We start from the raw sequence: 22,079 nt of genomic DNA, 5'->3' as shown, positions 1-22,079 counted from the left end.
TCAGCTCAAGTTACAATGAGATCCTGGCTGGTTCTCAGTTTCACATTAAAAATCTTGGGCAAGACTTAAATAAGTATGAAACTATACTGGTTATATATTTTTTATTTATTCATTCTCTACTTTATTTGATTAACACACTTCAGTTGAATTATTCTAACATCTTCTCTATGGAAAGATCTATGAACTGTTCTGGTTCCCATCCTAAACCTATGACCCTCACAATAGGGACCCCAACAAAACAAAACCCATGCAAAGCAAAAATTGAATTCCTTCCTGAAATCACTCCCCAAAAATCTATGTGATACTGTAATGAGAAGCAAAACACCACATACCCAAAAGAAGCTCAACCTTCAGCGGCAACTTTCCTTGCATATAAATACTATACATTTTCACTCAATTCAGTTTTAATGCAGGAAGCTACATAAAACCAGAACAAAACCAAACCAGAACATCTTCACATATTAAAGAAAAAACAAACCCAAAACAACGTAACAAGAAAAATTCTATCACCTATGACCTTTTCCTATTCTCTGGATATACAGTAGTACTGAAATTTTTTTCCAAGCAGGAACATTTCATTGAAGTAACTGGCAGCAGTATTCAGTGGCTCCATTCTCAGTGATCGAGAAATGAAATCTCGTCTATGGTTTTCTTGTTATGAGATTTTTCCCCTCTGAGTTCCACTTCAGATTCTAGAAAAACCCATAGTCCAGCTGTTTCACATTGCAGGGGAGCCAACATAGTCTGTCAGTTGTTCCTTCATGCCTGCACTACTCTCCTTTTGTTTATTTCCTTTCTGTTCTTACCAGTTCCAATCTGGTGTTCACTTGCAATTTTTCCAAATAAGCAGAACACTTTATTTTCCCACAGTTCCCACTTCTAGGAAAATTAAACTTTCTGACAGAAAGTTTTTGAAATAACTCAGACAAAGCAATTAATTTCATTCCAATTTCAACACCACTCTGTCAAAGAATTGAAAAACTGAGAGCATAGTTTTACCAATGTGAAGTTATAACCTGTGACAATAGCCAGTGTTGCCATCTCCTTAATACATTTAGGGTGGACTAAAAGGTACCTAGGGTCAGACTGCAAGAGAAATCAAGGCTAGAGAGCTATTAAAAAAAATAAAAACTATTGAAGAAAATTTCTTTTACCTTGCCAAGCCACCGTAATCCAATCCTTCTTCTCCTCTAAATATAACATATAATCTTCTCCTCAAATCATAGGGCTTTAATGCCATAATCTATTAAAAAATAAATTAATGTTATAAATTATGGATTGTTACCACATCATTCATTCAGATTTAATTTATGTTGATACAGAAATTGTGTATATGTCAAATGTTACACAAATTTGAAAAGCAAGTAGACCATCTCATGGAACAAGCAATCAATGAACTACACACAAAAATACCAACTTGGACTTAAAATCCCTTAGCAGCAGACTGCTAGCAAGTGGAAGGAATATCTGGAAAGTAATGCTTTCTGGGTACGCTGTTCTTACATTCTTCCTAAGGCAGTCATTATTTAAGGAAAACAGGTGAAAAGGCACTTCATTTGATATATATGAATTTTGGTTTTAGGGAAATCACTTAAAATAAATAACTAAATCCAGACTAAGTTCAATATACTTTCATTTATAATATACTTTTTTAACTTATAGAGAATTCCTGCCTAGAGGTCTTGTGGTGACAGCAGCAAGAATTTTCATCCCTCATTTGCTACAGACTGTAAGAGCTCAAGGACTGCAAGCTTCAATTACACAGATTTAATCTTTGAAGGACAAAGCAGTTTTAACTGGAGAAAAAAACATACAAGGTAAGATATCTAAACAAACACGGGAATCAGAAAAGCAAATCCAATGTGGCTGATGCCACAGCAGTTAAGCTATGGAACTCCACCACAGGAGGCTGTAGACGCACAAAGTTCACAAGAGGAGCACAGACAAGCTCATAGAAGAGAAATCCCTTGAGGATTATTAAAATAGTCAGAAACCACTTCAAGCTCAAGAATAATTTCAATTGTATACAGCTGGAAAATGAAAGATCATATGGTAAAAGTATTATATACAATACTTCTTTTCTTAGAGTCTTCCCTAAGAAACCCCCACTAGCTAATACCAGAGGAAGACTACTGTGCCTGAAGGACCATTAGTCTGAAATAGCTATGGCCATTTTTGTTTCTCTGCTTTGTCTTGATAAACAAACACAATAATTTTTGCAGGCTTACTTGCTGGAAGGAATCCTCAAACAAAGTCTGTCTGGATACATTGATTTTCACATGACTTGGCAGTGCATTGGACTGTAATCATAAGGCAGTAACATTAAAAGGTAGCACACACATTTGTAAAAACTCATATAATTTCAATAAATAAATAATCAATAAATCAGTACCTGACACAAGTAACGGAAATGAGCAAGTTTCCACCTAAAGCTACGCTCATAAGCAATCTGTGGCCCTTTATTTCTGTAAGGAAACATTGAAGATACATTAAGCATGCAGACATCAAATCAATGCCAAACAACAGCATGAAGATTTCAAAAATACACAAAAATTGATATTGTAAGATATGATCAAATGCAGTTGCTGGTTTGGAATGCCAGTCTTCCTTTCCACCATCCCTTGCCCTTTTTTTTTTATTTTTTGCAAGTCAATTTACCAAATTTGACAGAAAGATAAAAGATCAGTAGGGTATCAAATCCCTATGAAATGTGTAAAAACTACAAGTCACATAAAGGAGAGACATCTAATTTATCATCCTCACTGAGAGAAAGACTGTTAAGTTAGGCTTTATAAATTCAGCAGCTTCTGGAACTATGAAGGACATTCTAGTGCAACATTCTACAGGCTTGTTGTCATCACTATGTTGACAGAAGTAAACCCTACCCATACAAAAGACATTAAGAAAGCCCCTATAGGTTGGGTCAATACTTTTAATCAAAATTTTTAAAAGAAGATTTGCATGTAAACTTTTTCAGGAGTATTTAGAACTACTTTGTTTAGACATTACTGTTGGTAGAGTGTGTATCATTATAAGGAATACTCATAATTCCATTTGCTGTTACTTTAAAAATGCAACTACTAGTTATATCAGTTCATTATTCAAGTTAACCTCATTGCCCCTCTCTATTTATAAAATTATTATAATCTTGGTATTTCAAAAGAGTATAAAAACTACTGAACATCAGAGCAGTACAGCAAAATGTGTCATAGATAAAGTCACAAATAAAATTTTGAAATATATTCAACTTCTAATATAAAAACTTGTTCATAATTTAGTATGCAATTCCAGCTGAAAGCGTAGATCGTTTTATAGTATGAGAAAACTTCACTATTTAATTATAACAAGGTAAAACATTCAAAAATATATTTAATTTCTCACTTACACAGAAGATTTCCCAGTACGAGGATCATTGAAGGTGGTGGTTCTCGTATTGTGATCAACAAAGTATCTGACACCTTCTCTGGTATATCTGATTTCCCAGCCCTCTGGAAGAGGGTCCTCATTTTGTAAACTGCAAAAGAAATGGCAAGCAGTGCTTTTCCCCCCATATCATGACATAAAAGAATAAGGCAAGATCTTTTGAATCTGCACAGTCATTATACACACCTACCCTTGAGTTCGAGGGTCCTCCCACTGTGTTGTCTTTGTGTTATGATTTACAAAATACACCCTATCATTTGAATCCACTCTTCTTTCTAAGGGAAAAAAAGAAAAAAATCCACTATACAACAACTGCATTCCAAATTTCTGTAACTGCCACTTCCTGAAATCCACAGCTAATTAACTTACCCCAGCCTGGTGGTAAAGGCCCAAGTGGATCATTTTCTGCTGACAACATCGAAGCCTATTTAAAAACAAGAGGACTTTCAGTTAGGCCAAATATTATTAATATTATTTTCTCAGTGTGTTCTAAGGTTATCACTAGTCCTGAAGACTATTCATTCTGCAAAAAAAAACCATCATGCCATGTTTAATTTGGTTTTGCAAAGAAACCTAGATTATATAATAATAAGATAGGCTTTCCACACTTGTTTTCAGTGCAATGTACCCTCCCTTTCCCTTCCTACAGCAAACTTGAGTGCTCACACAAAGAGGTGCAGTTCACACAAGTTTTGAGGAAGCATGGATCAGCAGATAAGCACTAAGGTCTTGCTTAAGAACACGTTTTATCATAATAAACATTTCCAAGCACAGTGACTACTGCCAGCATAGGGGGTTTTACTTCCTCTATACATCATAACTTCCCTGAATGTTTGGCTATTTTCAAACATTGTCATTTTTTTTTTAAATGCAGCTGCATCCATATGCGGATGGATAAAATTATACCAACATACAGTAAGGTTCGAAGGGGGAAAAAAAGGGATTACATTATTATGTAAACACATGCTAAGCTCCTAATATACTGTAACCTTGCAGAAGTCCCCAAGTAGCTCCCAAAAATACAAAGCATGGAAAAAACAAAAATAAAAGGCAGAAATCCCACAAACTACAGGATCCATGCTCTGATCTATAATTAAAAGCATCCACCCCTAAAAATTTTTGAAGGAAAACTTTTAGTCCGTGTGAGTGCAGAATGGAATTTTGCTGGGTGTGTTTTCCAAAGAGTGTCTTAGGAACCAATACTGGTTCATATAGCATTTGCAGTACAAAAATATCAAATAAGAGTTTACAGGAGCAAATTCAGGCAAAACAAATCTATGATATTTTTTCTCTGAAGGAGAAATAGATCAAGGATCAGAAGGAAATGCATTAGTTACACTCAAAATCGAGCTGTATAGTTGCCCCAGCCACCAGCTACTACACGTGAACAGAGAATTTATTTATTATTTCAGCAGCAAATGCAGTTAGTCTTTTCTGCTTTAGGAGACCACACAATCACAATAATCCTCTAACCAAAGACTTCTCTGTGGTGACTGTAAAAGAATAGTGCATTAAAGGAAAAAGCTGTCTGCCAAGGAACTGAATGTTGGCACAGTTCAGATATTTCCGACCTTCTTAATGGGTCCGAGAATTTGTGTATGGCTGCTGGCTACACAGAGCTGTATATTTAACAGAACACAGTGAAAGACCAGGCAGATTCACTTCCAAAATGACTACAATAAATTAATCCAGGTAAAAATGAAAGTAATTCAAATAACCATATCCCATCTACTTTTCTGTCTTTATATAGCTTAGCTTTGACCACTCAAGGTAATCAAAACTTTCTTTAACTGAAAGAATTCATCTACTCTTTCCCAAAAATAAAAGACAGTCTCACTCAAACTGCTATATAGGCAGAGTCCTGGTATGTCACCAGAGCATGAAAAGGTAGCTATAGTTTGACCTTAACTATTTTAGGAAAAACGTATACAGAAGCACACTAAAGTAAAAAAAAAAAAAAACAAAAAACACCACTCCTTCTTCAATAAAATTTCAATTTTCCCCCTCAATAAACAGTGAGTTCTATCTGTGCAACAGATATAACAGTTAGAAAACAGAATTCTAAAGAGATGCAAGCGGTCAAGTTTTCTTTTCCTTCAGGTATATTCTGTCTCACTAACAAATCCTCTTTTATTGATTCTAAGGTCACATGAGACATTTTAAGGAATGGGTCTGTGGTTTTCAGTAAGGGTTATCCTTTAAGGAAGGAAGTAATATAATTGAATTTTAAAAATACATTGTTCACTGAAGGATAAATCTAGCAAAAAAAAAATCTTCACATCAGAAAAGTGAGAGTTTTCTCAGATGTATTATGCAACTGATCAAAGTCATACACCAGCACAAAAAGTTGGCCAAGCAAGAGTTTTTGGCTCTATGTGCTTCAGCTGTGATTCTTGATTTTGCATTAGAAGTTACCAGTGTTTAAATACCTGAAGGAGGGTGCAAAAAGTATGGAACCAAGCTTCTCTCACTGGTTCACAGTAGCAAGACCAGAGGCAATACACTGAAACACAGGAGGCTCCCTCAAAACATCAGGAAACACTTTCCACTGGGAAGGTGACCAAGTGCTGGCACAGGTTTTCCAGAGGGGTTGTGGAGTCTCCATCCTTGGAGGTATTTACAAGACATTAGTCCTGGACGGCTTGCTCTAGGTGGCCTTTCCTAAGGAGGGACATTGGACCAAATAACCTTAAGAGGTCCCTTCTAGCCTTGACCATTCTACTTTTCTCTGATCGCATAAAACAAATTGAATTTGATACACAGCCCTGGGAAAGTTCAGAAAATTAGTGGTGATGCATGTTTCTGCTATTGCTAGTGACAAGATATAATGTCCAATTCAATAATGAGAGGCTGAGAATTTTTAAATGTAGTACTGCAGCATCCTCTGCTTCAGAGGGGAGTACGAATAAAGCCCATCAAATTTAAACTTAGATCTGCACATGCAAGCGTCCTATTCCAATGAAGCTGTTTTAGACTTGTACTTCAAAAGTTTCACCTTTAAAACACTCCAGCTTTTCTGCATATCACTTACAAAGTTTCTGGGATCAGATCATTTTTTTAAGAAGCCAAACACAATTCTTGAAGTGTTTAGAGTGACACTGACACACAGGCACCATCATTCTTAACTCTGAAGAAACAACTATTCTACTTATCCAGTCAGATGGAAAAATCTGACCCGAAAAATATTCTCTATGAAGCTACTCATATTTTCTTCAGGCAGAAGTTAGCAACTATGTGAGAGAAATGGAAAACCATGTAGGAAATTCCAGAGTTGAACCAGATGTATAACCTTCAAAGTAAAAGAACTGCCACTTGTATTAGTGAAGGAACTCTAATCACCTAAACAGTTTTTATGGCTATTTAATGCTCAAAATGACCCCTAACAGCATTTACATTCCTCTTCAGTTTAAGGGACAGTTTTAGTTGTACCTCTTACTACTGGCATTAATAATGTTATGTAAAATGCACTACACAAAGTTGATGTCAGGAAACAAACTCAGAAGGGAGCACGTTCTGCCCAAAAGTACTTTCTGATTTTCATCCAATAAAAGGATGATTTCTAACTTTTTTCAAAATAATCAAAATCTAAATTACCGATGCTAAATGTCATTTAACCCATATGGTTGAATAGTTACAAAATCCCTTTCCTTTAAGTTAAATAACAAAAAGTATATCAATACCTCTGTACTATTTGAAATGTTGTGTACTTTACCGAATAGAGGTATCGTTGGTTGAATTGTTGCATAGCTCCCTGCAGTTGATTCCGTTGCGATTGCCATTGCTCAAAGTTCCTCACTGACTCCATTGTTGGTCGCTGCCACGTTGTCGTTCTGGTGTTGTGGTCCACATAGTAAACTCTCCCACGATCATCAACTCTCCTTTCCCAGCTTTCAAGAAAAACAAATGTTAACAGTTAATTCTTTCAGTAGTGTTACTAACCAATTTTCTCTTTGCCAAATTCCTAAGTGGTACTCAAATTAACTACTGGAGTCACAGGCATGATTTCATGTTCTAAAGGGCACCAAAGTACCTCAACTTAATTGGCAGATGAACAACCACAATGAGCATACACAGACTACAAGCAATTGCCTGATCAGCTCTCTGTCACCTCATTCTTAACGTTGTAAACACCTCTGACTGCAAGTAATGTTGGCAGACTTCAAAAAGAACACTTTGCTGGGAAATCTGAGGTTTGGAACCAGTGCACTACACTTAGTGGTGCCACCTAAATGAAGGTGATCAAATATTCATTATTTCATGCTTAAGTTTTAAAGGAAGAAGCTACAAAATACTTTAGTAGCTGTATTTGAACAAGTGATCAAACCTAGTGACATATCCAATATCAACATTCCTGTAACAACAGCTGCAATTTTATATAATTAAATGAAAGCTAGAATCTCTTAATATATGATACAGAATTCAGTTTTGATGAGCTGCTGTTTGTTTCCAGCAACAAACATACAAACAAAAATATAATAAGTTTATCATATTTAATTCAAAAGTGTACATTACCCAGGAGGTAAGGGCTGTGGTCTTTCCCATGTTGTAGTTCGTGTGTTGTGATCAACGTAATAGGTTCTACCATGAGGATCCTTTCTTTGCTCCCACCTTCACGACAAAGAGACTTGCACATAAGTGAAGATGCAAATACATCCTTGGGACTTCCCACTAAGACAATAAATTACCTTGGGACTGAGTAAAAATACCATGGTCCAAAACCCATTCTCGAACACCAAAGAAAATTCATAACAGAATACAGATCAGTTATTTCCTATTTAACTGATATCACCATAAAGACTTTAAAGGATTTAGCACATAATGAGCATACATCAATTTTCCCAAGCATTTTTCTATTATATTTAAGTTTGGAACAAAGTCAATTAATTATCTGCTCAATGCTTGGATGCTAAAAAAACCTCATTCCAAAAGTGCTTAGAGAGATGCATTCTTTGCATTTCCAAGTTCATGTCTCTCAAAAAATGAAAGTGTTTCATTTTGAAGCTCTGTTCCCAATATCCAACAAACAGCATCTTTCAGAGTGAACCTGAAGTGTGTGCTATCAGCTCTTTTACATGTGTTTCTATTTCCTATCCTGGTAAATTTCTATCTGATCCCAAGTGATTACTTCATTTTGTGAAACAATCTTATGCTGAGGATGGAGCTAGGCCAACAGCTGAAGTTTCATAATGCTGAGAACTACCACAATGCAATAAAAGTATGTATAAATGGCATGGAAACCAGGAGAAACATTAGATGGAAAGGTGAAGTGCTTGCCCACAGTTGATATATATTTATTTTTCTTACATAAACACTTAATTAGTTCCTGAAAATGTAAGCAGAACACCTGGCCTGCTACTACTAAAGACTACTAAAGCAATTTCTAACAATCTAGTAAAATTAAAATATTCCAGCTCTTCTTAGCACATACCTACATACACATCAAATATTATTTATAACATTTTTGAACTCATTCTTACACAGCAAGCACCTACAAGCATTTATAGACTAGTCATTTTCACTTCTTTGTGCTTTGGTCCCTACTACTAAGAAACAAAGGAATAATTAATTATGGCCCAAATAAGTTTGAAAATATCAAATGAAAAGCCTTCACATCTTAACAGACAAGAGTTTGTCTGTTAAGATCACAATACCATCTCAGCAAATCAGTTACAAGTTATTACTTTCTGGGACAAGACTAGCCAGTTATAGCAGCAGTACAAATCCCATTTTAGATCAAATAACTCCATCTCGGTCAGCTGACCTGTATTTGAAAACCCCTTTATAGAATTAAGTTTCTGTTTCTTTATATGCACATTTAGATGACACAAAATGATAGCATTAAAGCAAAACAACATACCCGGGTGGCAGAGGTTCTGTACTGGCACTACCAGGCTGCTGTCTCACAGGTTCTGCAGACGCACTTGGCGTGGAGGAGGATTCCCTCGGCTTTGCCGCATCTGCTGCTGCGCTGCTCCGAGCACTAGGCTGAGCACACTCTGGGGCAGCTGCAGGTTCTACTCCAGCAGACACAACAGGTAATGCAGAAGTGTGGCTTTCAGAACAACTAGTTGCTTCTGTTGCTGACTGAGGTTCTGCTGTATCATTAGTGCAATCTGCTGAAGACACAGGAGCTTCATCTGAACCCGTCGGAGCCTCGGAGATAGAAGAATTGCCAGCTTCAGGTGCAGAGGCAGATGACTCACCATTAACTGAGAAATAGGAAATAACATTTGTGTATCAGAATCTGATGAGATTTACTTTTCAAATAACCAACTTCCAGAGTAAATTTTGGAACCCATTCTCTGTGCTTCCCTTTACATAGGGATACAAATATATATATATATATATATATATATATATATATATATATATATATATATGAAGTATATATATGAAGTTATTTATTAGTTTCTCCATGTCTAGGTCAACTCAATGTTGCACCTCAGTCTAGATTAGCAAGAGGCACCCATCTGCTTTCCACAAAACTGTACAGGCTTTTTTAAAACCCTGAATTTATAGTGAAGTTCAAAAAAGAATCTTAATCAGTATGACATGAAAACAAGTATTATGAGATTACTCTATGAGATTTGGAAAACTAAGAGGCATTTCCTACAGATAATTTCTTTTTTTTTTTTCAGAGCTGACGTACCAAACCCTACAATTAACTCTACACCTGTGCAACTTGGAAAAAAAATCCCCCTCCAAAAGAGGGATTAAAATATAAAAACTATTATTGGCTAACACAACTTACATAGTTCAATGACTGAAGAAAATTACTTTAGAATTACAAAATAAATCAATTCTATCTTTTATAGAACAATAAATATGTCATCAAACTGAATCAAGCACAATCTCGTAAAAGGTTTAAAGCAGGCATGGATTAACAGACAAACGATGCTAAGAAAGCTTTATTAGTCCCAAGCCCACTTGGCAAACAACACACCAATCATCTGCAGAGCTTAACTGAACAGTCTCTCAGCACATCCAGATCTTGTCTAACTCAGACAAGTGACATCAGGTACAGCAGTCTGTAGGACATCCATTAAAAGTCAAGGCCGTAAAAAAGCAGCATCACATCATTCAGCACTTTCATTTTCTGAACCACTAATCAACATCAAACAGTGACAATTCTTAGTAGCTTGTACCTGTTTTAGAGTTGCAACAATTTTCTAAGGACTAAGGATATGCAATACATGCTTCAAGCAATTTTCTTACCTTACAGTATATTATCACCTTACCCTGCTAAGGGCTGAAACTAATTTAATTCTATACCCTTAACCTTACTGATACACATTTGCAAAATTTAATCCTACATTAGTGCCTATAAAATGTTGTTCCATTATTTTAAAGAGTTCACTTGTTTAATTCTGTCATTAGAATCTAAATTAGCAAGTCAGTTTCCTTAAAGAATTATCACTACACCATATGAATTTTCTTGATATGCGTAAGCATAAGCATGATTTTACAGGCAACAGATTTTTAAGTTCTATAAAGGCATTACTTTTTGAACAAAACTTTTCCAGGGTAACACACACTGCTTCCAGATGGCACAAAAGAAATCAACTACATAATGCATATCAAGATTTTATATTGTTTCAGCATGACATGAAAACTATGAGCAATTTGATCACGTTTCCTCAAATTTCTGCTTATACTAGCAACAACTTAATTTACACAAGAAAAAAGTCAACTGAAATTTCAACTTCCATTTAAAATTTCAACTCATCCACATTAAAGAATGAAGAGGATCACATAACAAAGTTAGAAGCAAAATAATGAACAAATCATCTGCTCTATTAGTAAGTTCATCTCCAAAGGAGATGTATAAAACATTACATCAGATGATTACTTCACCAATTATGCCTAATACAGCAATTTTGGCAACATCACATAAAATTACAATCCTGCTAAAGCACAACAGTGCGGAATAAAGTGTCATCAAAAAATGCCAGAGATCTTGCCTTGCCTTAAAAACATCTTCATCCACTGGTAGAGTAGTTGATTACTCCTATATCAATGCCTCAGTGCAAGGTCAGTGATGATTTCATCAATATTACCACTTGAACAAATCAATTATTTTTCAATTACCCTATTCTAATACAGATTTCAAATGGCTCTCTCTGCTGTTGAAGAAAAAGGGAGCAATGTCTTAATAATATATATGCCCTCTAGCCTTGAGCTGAAAAGAGAGGGGAATCAAATAAAGTTCTCCAAATAGAGAAAAGCTTCAGAGAAGACCTAATTTAATTATAACTTTTTAAGGTTCATAATTCTTTCTGTTATCTTCCAAATATACCAGTCTATTACAGAGAGTTTGACAATCTCTGTTCTGCCACTTAGTAACAACTTGCCTATTTCTATTTACGGTTTTCTTTTCTCTCTGCTATCACTGTAATCTCTCCCAAACAGCTGAGAAAAGACAAAGGGCTTACAAAGCACAGCCAGTATTAGACACCAGAGGAACAAAAATCAAAAAACTAGTTTCACTGAAGCAGAAGTGAACTGTAGTCAGAAGCAATGTTTTGGTGTTTAAGAGGGAAACAAAATTCAGTATTTGCCACTAGCTGTTTTTAAATGGAATTTATGAAAAAAAATTGAAGGCACAGAAAGCCTGGAACACATCTCAACTCAGAGCACAGTAGTTTCCTGCCTAAATCAGATTTATGTAATGTCAGGAAAAATTTAACCATAGCTACTCAAATTCATTTTGAAAGAAACCTGATTTTTCCTCCAGACAAACAGTAATATGGTTTCAGAGAAACCGGGACAGAAAAATGAAAGATTTTGGAGACTTTGATCTTCCTTCATCAGAGAAAAGAACTTATGATAAAGTGTGAAACTCAATATATTTAAGAATGGGTCTACTCCAAAAAAATTTACAGAAGTGGACACACAAAATTATAAATTCAAGCCACATCCTTTCAGTACTTTTGAATTCCAACAAAAATTTTCCACAAAAAGTAGCTCAACTTGAGATACAACTAGACAAAAAAGCCTCATGGAACACGTTCTCATAACTCTCTCTTACCAGTGCTGTCGACAGGCTGAGCTTCAAGTGGTTTTGGTACTGGTGTATTTTTGGGTCTGGCTGCAACATGATTAGGAGATGGTGTGCTGTCTCCATTAACAGCTTCCACACTGAACGTATTCTGTATTGCAGAGCTGGAAGGTACTTGATTGTCTATCCCATTAGAAATGTCACAAGCAGATCTTGGTAAAAATAAAAGATGATTTCAGGTTACTATAAGCAACATGTTAAATGGTTACACAACTAAACTAAATGCTACACTAAACTATGCTATAGAAACAAATAAAGAAATGGTGGTAAATTCACAACTGTTTATATTGTCATGTTTGCAGCCCAGATAATTATTTTGGTTTCACACTTGACTATCAAGAAAAACGCAAGATTCAATTTTGAGGATTTCAGATACTTGTAACAGGTAAGAGTTTCCATTTTTACTTTCTCTTTTACTTTTAATGACACATCAGAATTTAATTGAACAGACCGATGCACCTGCTGCATCTTCCAAAACAGCCTTAGGGACCCTTCCAAAGTGCAGCTATGAGCAGGAAAGCCTTTTCTCTCATTAAGAAAGAGGAAGAACTGGTTTTGTTAGTAATATCACTAAAAATACTCATAACATAAGAAAGCAACAAAGTTCTCCCTCAGTAAAAGGAAAATAAGATGAGCTTCTCTTGACATTGGCAGGATGGGACATTGTGAGGACAACTACACATAGGCAGCTCTGTGTTTGCAAGGCCCCGTGGAGAAATGCATTTTAAGGGCTTGTGAATGGAAAGTTTTGTTCAGTTACAGTGGTGCATTGGTTTTTCACTTAAATCTCTTTCTGAATGCTTAAAGCCATCCACCAGAGACACATATTTTGAAAATCACACTCAATGCCAACTACTTATCACCTCAAGGAGTAAAGGGTTAAATAGTGAAATTATTAACTATTTTATCTCACAAAAAAATTTCAGAACAGTTAGAAGTCCAACTTTGTGGAGTAAGAAGGGAAGCAGCAGCATTTCCGTGCTACCTTACCTAACTCCAAAGGATCAGTATAAACAGACTGATCAGCTCTGGACTACAAACTCAATTTACCTCCAAAAGACATGGAGAGATGCTACCTTAAATCTTTTCTTCATCTCTTAATTTTAAAACTGTAAATCAACACAGCTGGATAGTTGTGTAGAAAACTGCAGTAAGTTAAAATATCAACACCAAAAGCAGGATCCCAGTGAGAGAGATTATCTCCAGCAACAATAGCTGAATGAAAACAAATGATTGCTACTACTGCTTCAAAGTGGTATGCAGATGGGTTTCAAATCACTTTTAGCAGTCCCAATTTTTTCTAACGAAAAAGAAAAAAGCAGAAGCACTGTTTTATTCTTACTCAATCATCTTGAGCATCCATTGGGGAAGAGAGACAAATATCCACAAATTCAAAAAAAGAATCAAGTCAAGCATAGAAGGAAAAATGTGTCCCTGCCACTCAAATGCATAGCAACTGGATGTTTTTTCACTCCAGTTGGTGTCAATAACTTAAACAGAAATGGGTTCACACAAGGTAACTGAGCAGACCAGTAACATTAAATTGATCTGAATTGACCTATTTGTCTTACTAGAGATGAGGGGACAAAAAAATCTATTCCTAATTCTCTCCAGCCAGCCCTTGAGCTGGTTAGAATGGTAGAGAAACCAAGAATTAAGCTCTTAATTAGTCTGAATATCTTTTTCTTGCCACTTCAGGAGGAAACAGGCCTTGGCCTCAGTGTTACAAATACTGCTTGTGAAACTCAATACAAGTCTCTTAAGTTCCTGATTATGACCTTAAAAAGGCTGAGGAGGAAGTAATTCAGGTTTTTTTTTTCCCCTCTTCCTTCCGTTCAGGTGCTACATTGCAAAAAGCTGCTAGACATTAATAGAAATGGTTCTTAAGCAGCAAAAGAAAATAAATTGAGTAAGTACATAAAAATACACTGAGCCACTGCTCCCCTAATTTCTGCAGCAGCATTTTTATAGATTTCCAAATGAACTAAACCATGTAACTGTCAAACAAATAAGGTTTCTAAAACCTGTGGCAACATAATTTAGACCTCAAAAGCTAAAATCTCTCCTCTTCAAAACTATTAAAAAAAAACAACAAAAAACCCACCAGAACACAAACAACCCAAACATTTCAACTGATAAATTTGCTGATACACTTCATATTGCATAACACACAAAAATAAATTCCAACCTGGATGAACTTCTTGCTGAAGCATCTCTGTTTTCATGTACAGCCTCGCCATTTTGCTGAACTTCTACTGAACAGTAAGAAACAAATTCAACAGAAATATTCTATTATATCAGTTTGAAATCTTAATCTAAATATTATCATCTGACTTAATTATTTTAACTTACTGGTTGCTGATGAACTGAGATTTGTAAGAGATTCTTGTTCAACAACCAAACCATCTAGCACAACAGTCAGTTCACCTGTTTGCACCATGCCACTCTTGTTTTCCAAAGAGAGTTTCAACTGTTCTTTCACCTTCTCCACTAAAAATGGAGTTGGGGTGGGTAGGGGACAAGAAGGAAAGAAGGGATAGATGAAAAATTAAATTCTAAATAATATTAAAAGAGATCTTCAACACATAAACGTGATACATGCATTTAGATCTATAAAACTGAACATCAGAGATCTTCAAATCAAAGCAGAAATCATTATGGAGGTGTATATATTTACAGCTGCTGTGTGTACATGCACACTTTATTTTTAAAAAGAACTGTCTGTTTACATTGTATATTCTATAGGTATGCTAAAGAATCCATGTGGAATCAGTACTTTGTTGTTAATGATTTCCCAGGTCTGCCATTTCCATTAAGCCCTTTGGAAATTATGCACTACTCAGATAACATGTGATGGCTTTAAGTCAAACAACTTCTGAACCACACAAACAAATATTAAAAACTCACTGGGAACCCTTCATTTTATAACCAGAGCCTATATTCATTTCTCTTAGCACCTTTCAAAACTAATTCTAAAAGATCACTGAAAAAAAATATCTCTTTGAGGAAGATGAAAATGCAAAGACTGCACAGTGTCCTCCCTCAATTTTAAAACTATTTTTAATGAATCCTTACTAGCATTTTCATAGATTGCAACTCCAAGGATTAAACAGTAAGAGAGGACACCTCAGGTAACCAAAAGTTAAATCAGATATTATTTTCACTGAAAGAAAATTTGAGATAACTGATGGTCCAGTAAAATAATTCAATCTGACTGACAAGCAACACACACATTTGTAGAGAGACATATATAATCCAGAGGTAAAACATGCTGAGGATGCTACGAAATTCCCTCTAAATCAACTGCTACAAGTACAACAGTTAAAGCTACATGTCATAAATCCAAACACGGTCAGCTAGGAGCTCACATTAATCAGGTTAAAATGGTTAAGACCTTTCAGTATTTGTGCTCTCAGATTAAAAGATTAGTTTTTAAAGACATGCCATCATATTTCCCTCCATACCATAGTATTCCAAGTTAAATTTAAACTAGGCACTTCTATGCATTAAACTAGCATTTCCTTTTTTTTTTTTTATTCTTAGCATGCATCATAAGTGAACAATAAACATGAAAACAGGGGAGGCTGCCATAACCTACTGCCAGACACCCCCAAGCTATTACCTGAAAGAGCAGGTTTGACAGTGTAGTTGGGCAGCAGTTACCAGCAGACACACACTGCTGTGCCACAATGGATTTTAAGGGACTTCACCCCTCTGCAGCAAGCACAAAGCTCCTGAATCTACAGGATTACTGATTTAGCAATACACATTTTGGAAAAAAGTACTATCTCAAAGAAGAGAAGAAACTAACCTATCACTGAATTGTTTCATTAACACATTTTTTAAGTTTTGCAAAGGGTGGTTGGTTTAACTTCTGCTATTTTATAGGTTATCTTTCTAAACCAGATAAGCTGTTGGCTGTAGCTTAATTGAGCTGGCAAGAAAACTGTGAGGTGTGTGGGCAGTAATTTAATAGTTGTGGTGTTTAGCAGAAAAAGGAACCAAATTAATTCTAATGTTTCTGCATATAGAGGACTTCCCGTTCCATTTTCATCAGCAAAGAGCCTTTCAAGTGCTGCATTTTACAATAGGTATCAATAAGTAAATGAATTAAGGTTGCCAGTCAGATTATTCTACCAGTGAATTCTTAGATAACCCAGTAAGTATCCAACTACTGACTTGCTCAAATAAGAAACATTGCACATAAATTACTTTTGTTGCAATGTACAGCAAACTCAGTCAACCATTCCCTGAAAGAATTTGTCAAGCTGTTAGATCCTACCTCCACAGAATCTACAGTAATAAAATGTTAAATATTTTGTTAGAAATTTGTTAGAAATTTTGTTAGAAATTTGTAGAAAGTATTCAGGAACATTTTTTGTGGCTAACATTATTATAACCCAATTTATTCTGATACAGTTTTCTTAAGTAAAAGAAAATTTTCAGCCTATGAAATTTACTGCTGAATCGTTATAATACAGTTGAAAAAGACCCACTCAATATTAGATTCTATTTCAATTTTCTGTAAGAATCAGAAAAATTTAGCTTTTTTATTTTTTTTTCTCCTTCATCCCCACTGTTCAAAACATTCACCTCAGGTTTATATATAGATAAATTGTGAGAAAGGTTAAGATTGGTTTAGCTTTTAGCTGGAATTCTACTGCCACTCTGGAGTGGAATTTAAAGTGTGGATTCACCATCTTGTTGTACTAAAGAAAAAAAATTTTGAATAGCAAATCAGATATATTCTATTAAAAATATTTAGAAAATATTAGAAGTTACATGGAACAATCAATTTCTAATGTACTACAAGAAAGATCACAATTGTTTCATTAATCAATGTTTTCTATTGCTCTGTGGGCAGCTAAATTATGAGGGACAAATATCCAGTGTTTCTATTAGTGACTCCAGAGAAAAAAACTTGAAAAATTACACAGCTTTTCTGAAAGTTTTTTTTGGTTACCAAAATATTTTTTTTTTTTTTTGGTTACCAAATCCAAAACAGATCTTTTATCAAATTGGTTACTAGCTTGCTACAAAACACTGAATTTCTGCTTTTACTTTCTTCTTTTACTTCCAGCAACTAATACTCTACTGTTTGTTTCAATAGTATTACACCCCAGTGTTACATTTAAAATGCTCTCAATAGCACAGACATCTCTAGAAGAGACAAGTAAAGATATCAACTGAGAGTAAGTTGTAATTACATGTACAATTAGTAGTCTGGTTGCAGGTTTGATATATAGATTAGTAGTAATAATTTTACTTTATTCAAAATATCCTTCATGATAACTTACATTTTCTATTGTGTACTTCCAAAGCTTGTCTCAAGTCTACAGTGGCTCTTCCTAATAAAGCATCTGCTTTTAAAGTGTGATGGCTCCACACTCTAAATTCCAGCGTAGTCTGTGGAGTCACATGCCTGCATAAAAAATAAATTTTAAGATGATATATACAGATTTTTAAGAATTAATTCTTGTTATTAGGAGTATTTGAACTTTATTCACTTTCTCATTGTATTTTTTGATACTAATGAAGTGCAGTTTTGTATTGCAAGGGGAAATTTTTAATTAAGAACTGCAAACACTATGATATCTACACTTAGGATGAAACTTAAAAGTACATTACTATGATAACCTAAGGAATTTGAGAAGCATCAGAATAACCTACACTCAGCCCAAATCTCAGCTATATAAAACAAATCTTGATTTATGAAAGGCTTATTTCCCCTCTTCCTCCAGAGTTCTAGCTAAAAACTTGCATTATTAAATGTGGAGAAAAAGGTGGGAAGTATATTTGTCTGTCACTGAAAAGAATAATACTAAGTATTTTTCTAAAAGGAAAAAAACAACAGAGCATCTATTTTCAAGCAAGAGCTCACTCAACAGGTATCGGCCTGCCATGGAAGTGTTGATAAACATTTTTTGTGAATCCACAAATATATATAAAACCATAAGGCATACTCACAGAAATCAGAGAGGAAAATGCAAATGATGAAGCTAAAGTAAAAAGTGGAGGGAAGCAGAAGGTAAAGGACCCAATTGCAGTATTATGACAAGCTTTGGCATTGATCTCTCCCCTGCTCAAGCTATGCTAGGTCCTGGAGAGTTTTGTAATACAGGGTCTAGTACTGCGAAGGTGGTCCTGGCTGTGTAAAATAGGAGTAGAAGCACTTCATTGCAAAAAGTCAAAGGCCACATATCCATAAGTATTGACCTAATATATGCAGAAAGTTGTATCAGCAATGATGAGAATAATAATAAAAACAAGCCCCACTCTCCCAACAACAGGACTATTTCTACAGTCACTTGAACATGTTGGACAAGCTGGATATTTTTTGCTGAAATACAAGCAAATATATTTTTGCATTTTGAATAGGCTGCCTTCTAAGGGAGGTCTTAGTAAAAGAGCAGCTCAACAAAGTAAAGAAAAAAATCTCCAACACCTACACAAGCAAATATATAGCTGACTCATAGAAGTGAGGGGAATTTGGTAAGCCAGAGACATCACTTAACCTCAAATACCATTCCAATAGCCAGAGGAAGAGGGGGCCAGAATACCTTAAAAATACATATAAGGGTAAGACCCTGAGTAAGCAATACTCATGAAATGAGTCTGCCATTACTATGCATTGCAATTTACCTAATTTCTATCAGATCACCAAATCCTGCCAAAGCAAACCTGCCTCCTCAAGAGAAACTCAGCTCCCTGTGAGTATACTGATAGCTCTGTAATTGTTCTGGTTCTTGATCCTGGAAACCATCCTCAGGTCCAAGACAATGTTATTCTCTTTTGCAACACTGCAAAGGGCTAATAAGTTCACTAAACCTAAATACCAAGAACTGAGACACAGGAATACCTGCTTGCTTCTGAGCAGGTCTGGAGTAAGTAAGTGCTCCCAAGCAGAGTTCCCCAAAGATGTACCACTCCTCACTCTCCAGCACTTACTGGAATCTAGCATGGCTCCTACTGCTAACAAAGCTGGCTATTGCACACAGACATGTCAGATGCTGTGAAATGTACTGGCCCAGGCTCAACACCACTTGATAGGAACTATGGTGTTCCCAGACCCAAGTCCAATATAATCTTGCTTGTGAATAAAGCATTCTAACCAAGAGCAAGACCGCCAGCTCTTCATGGAGTTCTATTCAGGTATATCTACATCCCTAGTTAAAACTAAACCACAAGAAGATTAAAACAGTCAAATATCAGGGAAAGGTGTGTTTTTGTGTGCACATCCCTTCACTGGGAAATTCAAAGGAAGAAGTGTGCTTCCTCATAACTACTACTTATCCAGTTAAGACTTTTCCTTCTAAAGGTGAGAATGACATGGTTACAATTAGTAAGTCTTCCTAGCAATGTATGCTGAACACAGTGCTGACAAATATCAAGACTATATCATGTAGTGCCTCTGTATGCAAGTAACACATTCAGGAAAAAAATATTCTCAAAACATTGTATGGATTCAGAAAAAAAATAATTTGAGATAAATACCAGCTTACGTCTGCATTTAGACATCAACAGCCAGAGCAAACTATGTAGGCAGCCAAGCTTAGTAAATATTTGCCTGCAATGTCTGTCTAATAAATAGTATCAAACAACCAAAAAATCTACTTACACTGTCAGCTGCTCATCCCATTTGGGATTTGAAGAACTACTTGATTTTGCTGTTTTCTTAATTTCTCCATCTGCGGTTAATTCCGTGTAGAAAGTTGTTCCAAACCAATTCTTTTTCCGTTTCAGTTTGGCACTAGAAACTAATAAAATACATTGCTTTATCTCTAACAGCATACTGTTGCTGAAAAACAGAAAATGTCCTGCCTACACACTGTATGAAATACTTTGCAAGGCAATGTTTTTCCTCACCTACAACACTTCTGCTGAACAGAAAGAAGTCAATGCAAAAATTACCATTTTATTTTATTAGTAGCTTTTATTTTCAAAAGCTACTTTGTTAGATAGTTGAAACCAAGTGTCACACGCTCTTTTCCCCACACACTGGCAGGACTGGTTGTACAGACAGCACAATTATTTTAGGGATAAACACTGGAAATAACATAGGTTATTTTCTCATTGTTCTCCCTATTCTTCCCTTAACTGAAAAATGGCTAAGTATATCTGATGATGCATCTGAGGGATAATGAGACAGACAAATTTTTAGTTATATTTTGTTATGAAAGTCGATGCAGTTCACGCCTATTTCAAAATGTCCCTGTATAGGAAAGCCTGTATATAGAGCTTCATTTCTTTGCCTGTATTACTGCATGGTTCAATTTCTGGGTTTACACATCAGTTTGTAACAATTAACAAAGCTACTCTTAGCTTTCCTCTATTTAAACAGCTTTGCAGATGAACTCAAAGGTTTCAGGTAAATATTCAAAATTAAGAAACATCACTGAACAAAGAAGCTACTTTCCCATCCAAATCAGTGGTCAGTTCCTCTGTGCTCCTCAACATAAATCCTTTTCCATGCCCAGTTGAGGGAATCACTATAAAAACCAACAGCAGCCCAATTGCCAAGATTTTAAATTCTATTTCAGGCGGATGGTGTCTTGAAAAGACCACAAGAATGGACTCTCAACTATATTTACCTGCTGTCTCTGCCTTCTCTCTAATTCCTCCCTTGCTTCAGTGTGGTTCTTGTTTACTCCACTTGCAAACTAAAACAAGGCTGAGTATCTTCAGCCATTTGAAAATAATTCTTTCCCCTTCCTGTCCTTTATGGTACTTGCTAACTCAATGTGGAATTTTACTGAACTGAAAGGGAGACGTATTTCTGAATTGCAGTATTCTGAGACATAAACATTAGTCACTTAAAAGTTAGTGGGGATGCAACCATCCAAGGTTCTAAAGGAATTAGCCATGGACTTTTACTTGTTTCAAATAAAAGGTGCAAACTTAACTTCCTCACATTTGAAAAACCCAGCCTTAGTAATGCATCATGGGTTATAAAAGGCTTTCATCCAGCTGATGAAAGCTGGATTGTAGTAAACTAAAACTGCAATTCCACACACAAGTCATATTTTTTCATCTCAAATCATGATGTTTTTAAGCTTTGACAACCTCTACTTCTTCCACATTTTCCTCCACAATTTACTTTCCAAAGGAAAATACAACATTTATTAAAACACAGTTATTTAATAATGATATTCAAGCTTCCTCCTAATTTCCCCTTTTTTTGTCTGATTACGTGTTGTTAGTAATTTTTGAGTCCCAAAACATAAAAGGAGACCATGATCATCTTTTGGTTAGGACATCTTCTTAAAAAAACTATGAATAAGTAATAATACCAGCAATACCTCCAAAAGAACAAGACAAGATCTCACCAAGAATATTTGAACAAATACTGATGGCAAAGCATGCCTACAACATGCTGTATCTGTCCAAACTCAAACAAGTCACCACTCCATACAAATTCTTTGCCTGCAAAATGACTCTATTATACTTGCTGCCTTTATAAAAGTGCTTTTTAAGTATAGTTCTTGAAATAATTATAGCTTCTACAGCAGCATAAACAAAACTGCACATAATTATGCAGTGTAGGTCAGCAATACTACAGTCCCACACTCCTCTGCCTCCTACTACTCAGAATGCCACT

General features: G+C 35.5%; 1 protein-coding gene across 2 annotated transcripts in view; it reads right to left on the bottom strand.

The window, feature by feature from the left end:
- The window catches only part of WWP1 (WW domain containing E3 ubiquitin protein ligase 1), a 59,922-nt gene that overhangs the window by 13,150 nt on the left and 24,693 nt on the right, over positions 1–22,079 (bottom strand). The window contains exons 3-16 of one of the 2 annotated variants that reach the window (XM_054281857.1): positions 20,100–20,238; positions 17,779–17,903; positions 14,834–14,971; positions 14,670–14,736; positions 12,452–12,633; positions 9,281–9,632; positions 7,936–8,031; positions 7,136–7,310; positions 3,793–3,847; positions 3,614–3,698; positions 3,386–3,514; positions 2,393–2,465; positions 2,229–2,300; positions 1,155–1,243 (exon numbers count right to left, since the gene is read on the bottom strand). In XM_054281857.1, the coding sequence (XP_054137832.1) occupies positions 1,155–1,243; positions 2,229–2,300; positions 2,393–2,465; positions 3,386–3,514; positions 3,614–3,698; positions 3,793–3,847; positions 7,136–7,310; positions 7,936–8,031; positions 9,281–9,632; positions 12,452–12,633; positions 14,670–14,736; positions 14,834–14,971; positions 17,779–17,903; positions 20,100–20,238 (1,777 nt within the window). The remainder of the gene's footprint in view (positions 1–1,154; positions 1,244–2,228; positions 2,301–2,392; positions 2,466–3,385; positions 3,515–3,613; positions 3,699–3,792; positions 3,848–7,135; positions 7,311–7,935; positions 8,032–9,280; positions 9,633–12,451; positions 12,634–14,669; positions 14,737–14,833; positions 14,972–17,778; positions 17,904–20,099; positions 20,239–22,079) is intronic. The other variant, XM_054281947.1, reaches the window with a different exon arrangement.

This window comes from Melozone crissalis, unplaced genomic scaffold (assembly GCF_028551555.1).
Source record: "Melozone crissalis strain CALT ecotype California unplaced genomic scaffold, PUWL_Pcris_2 ptg000002l_1, whole genome shotgun sequence".
NCBI classification, from domain to species: Eukaryota; Metazoa; Chordata; class Aves; order Passeriformes; family Passerellidae; genus Melozone; species Melozone crissalis.
This window is presented reverse-complemented; position numbering and strand designations above follow the sequence as displayed.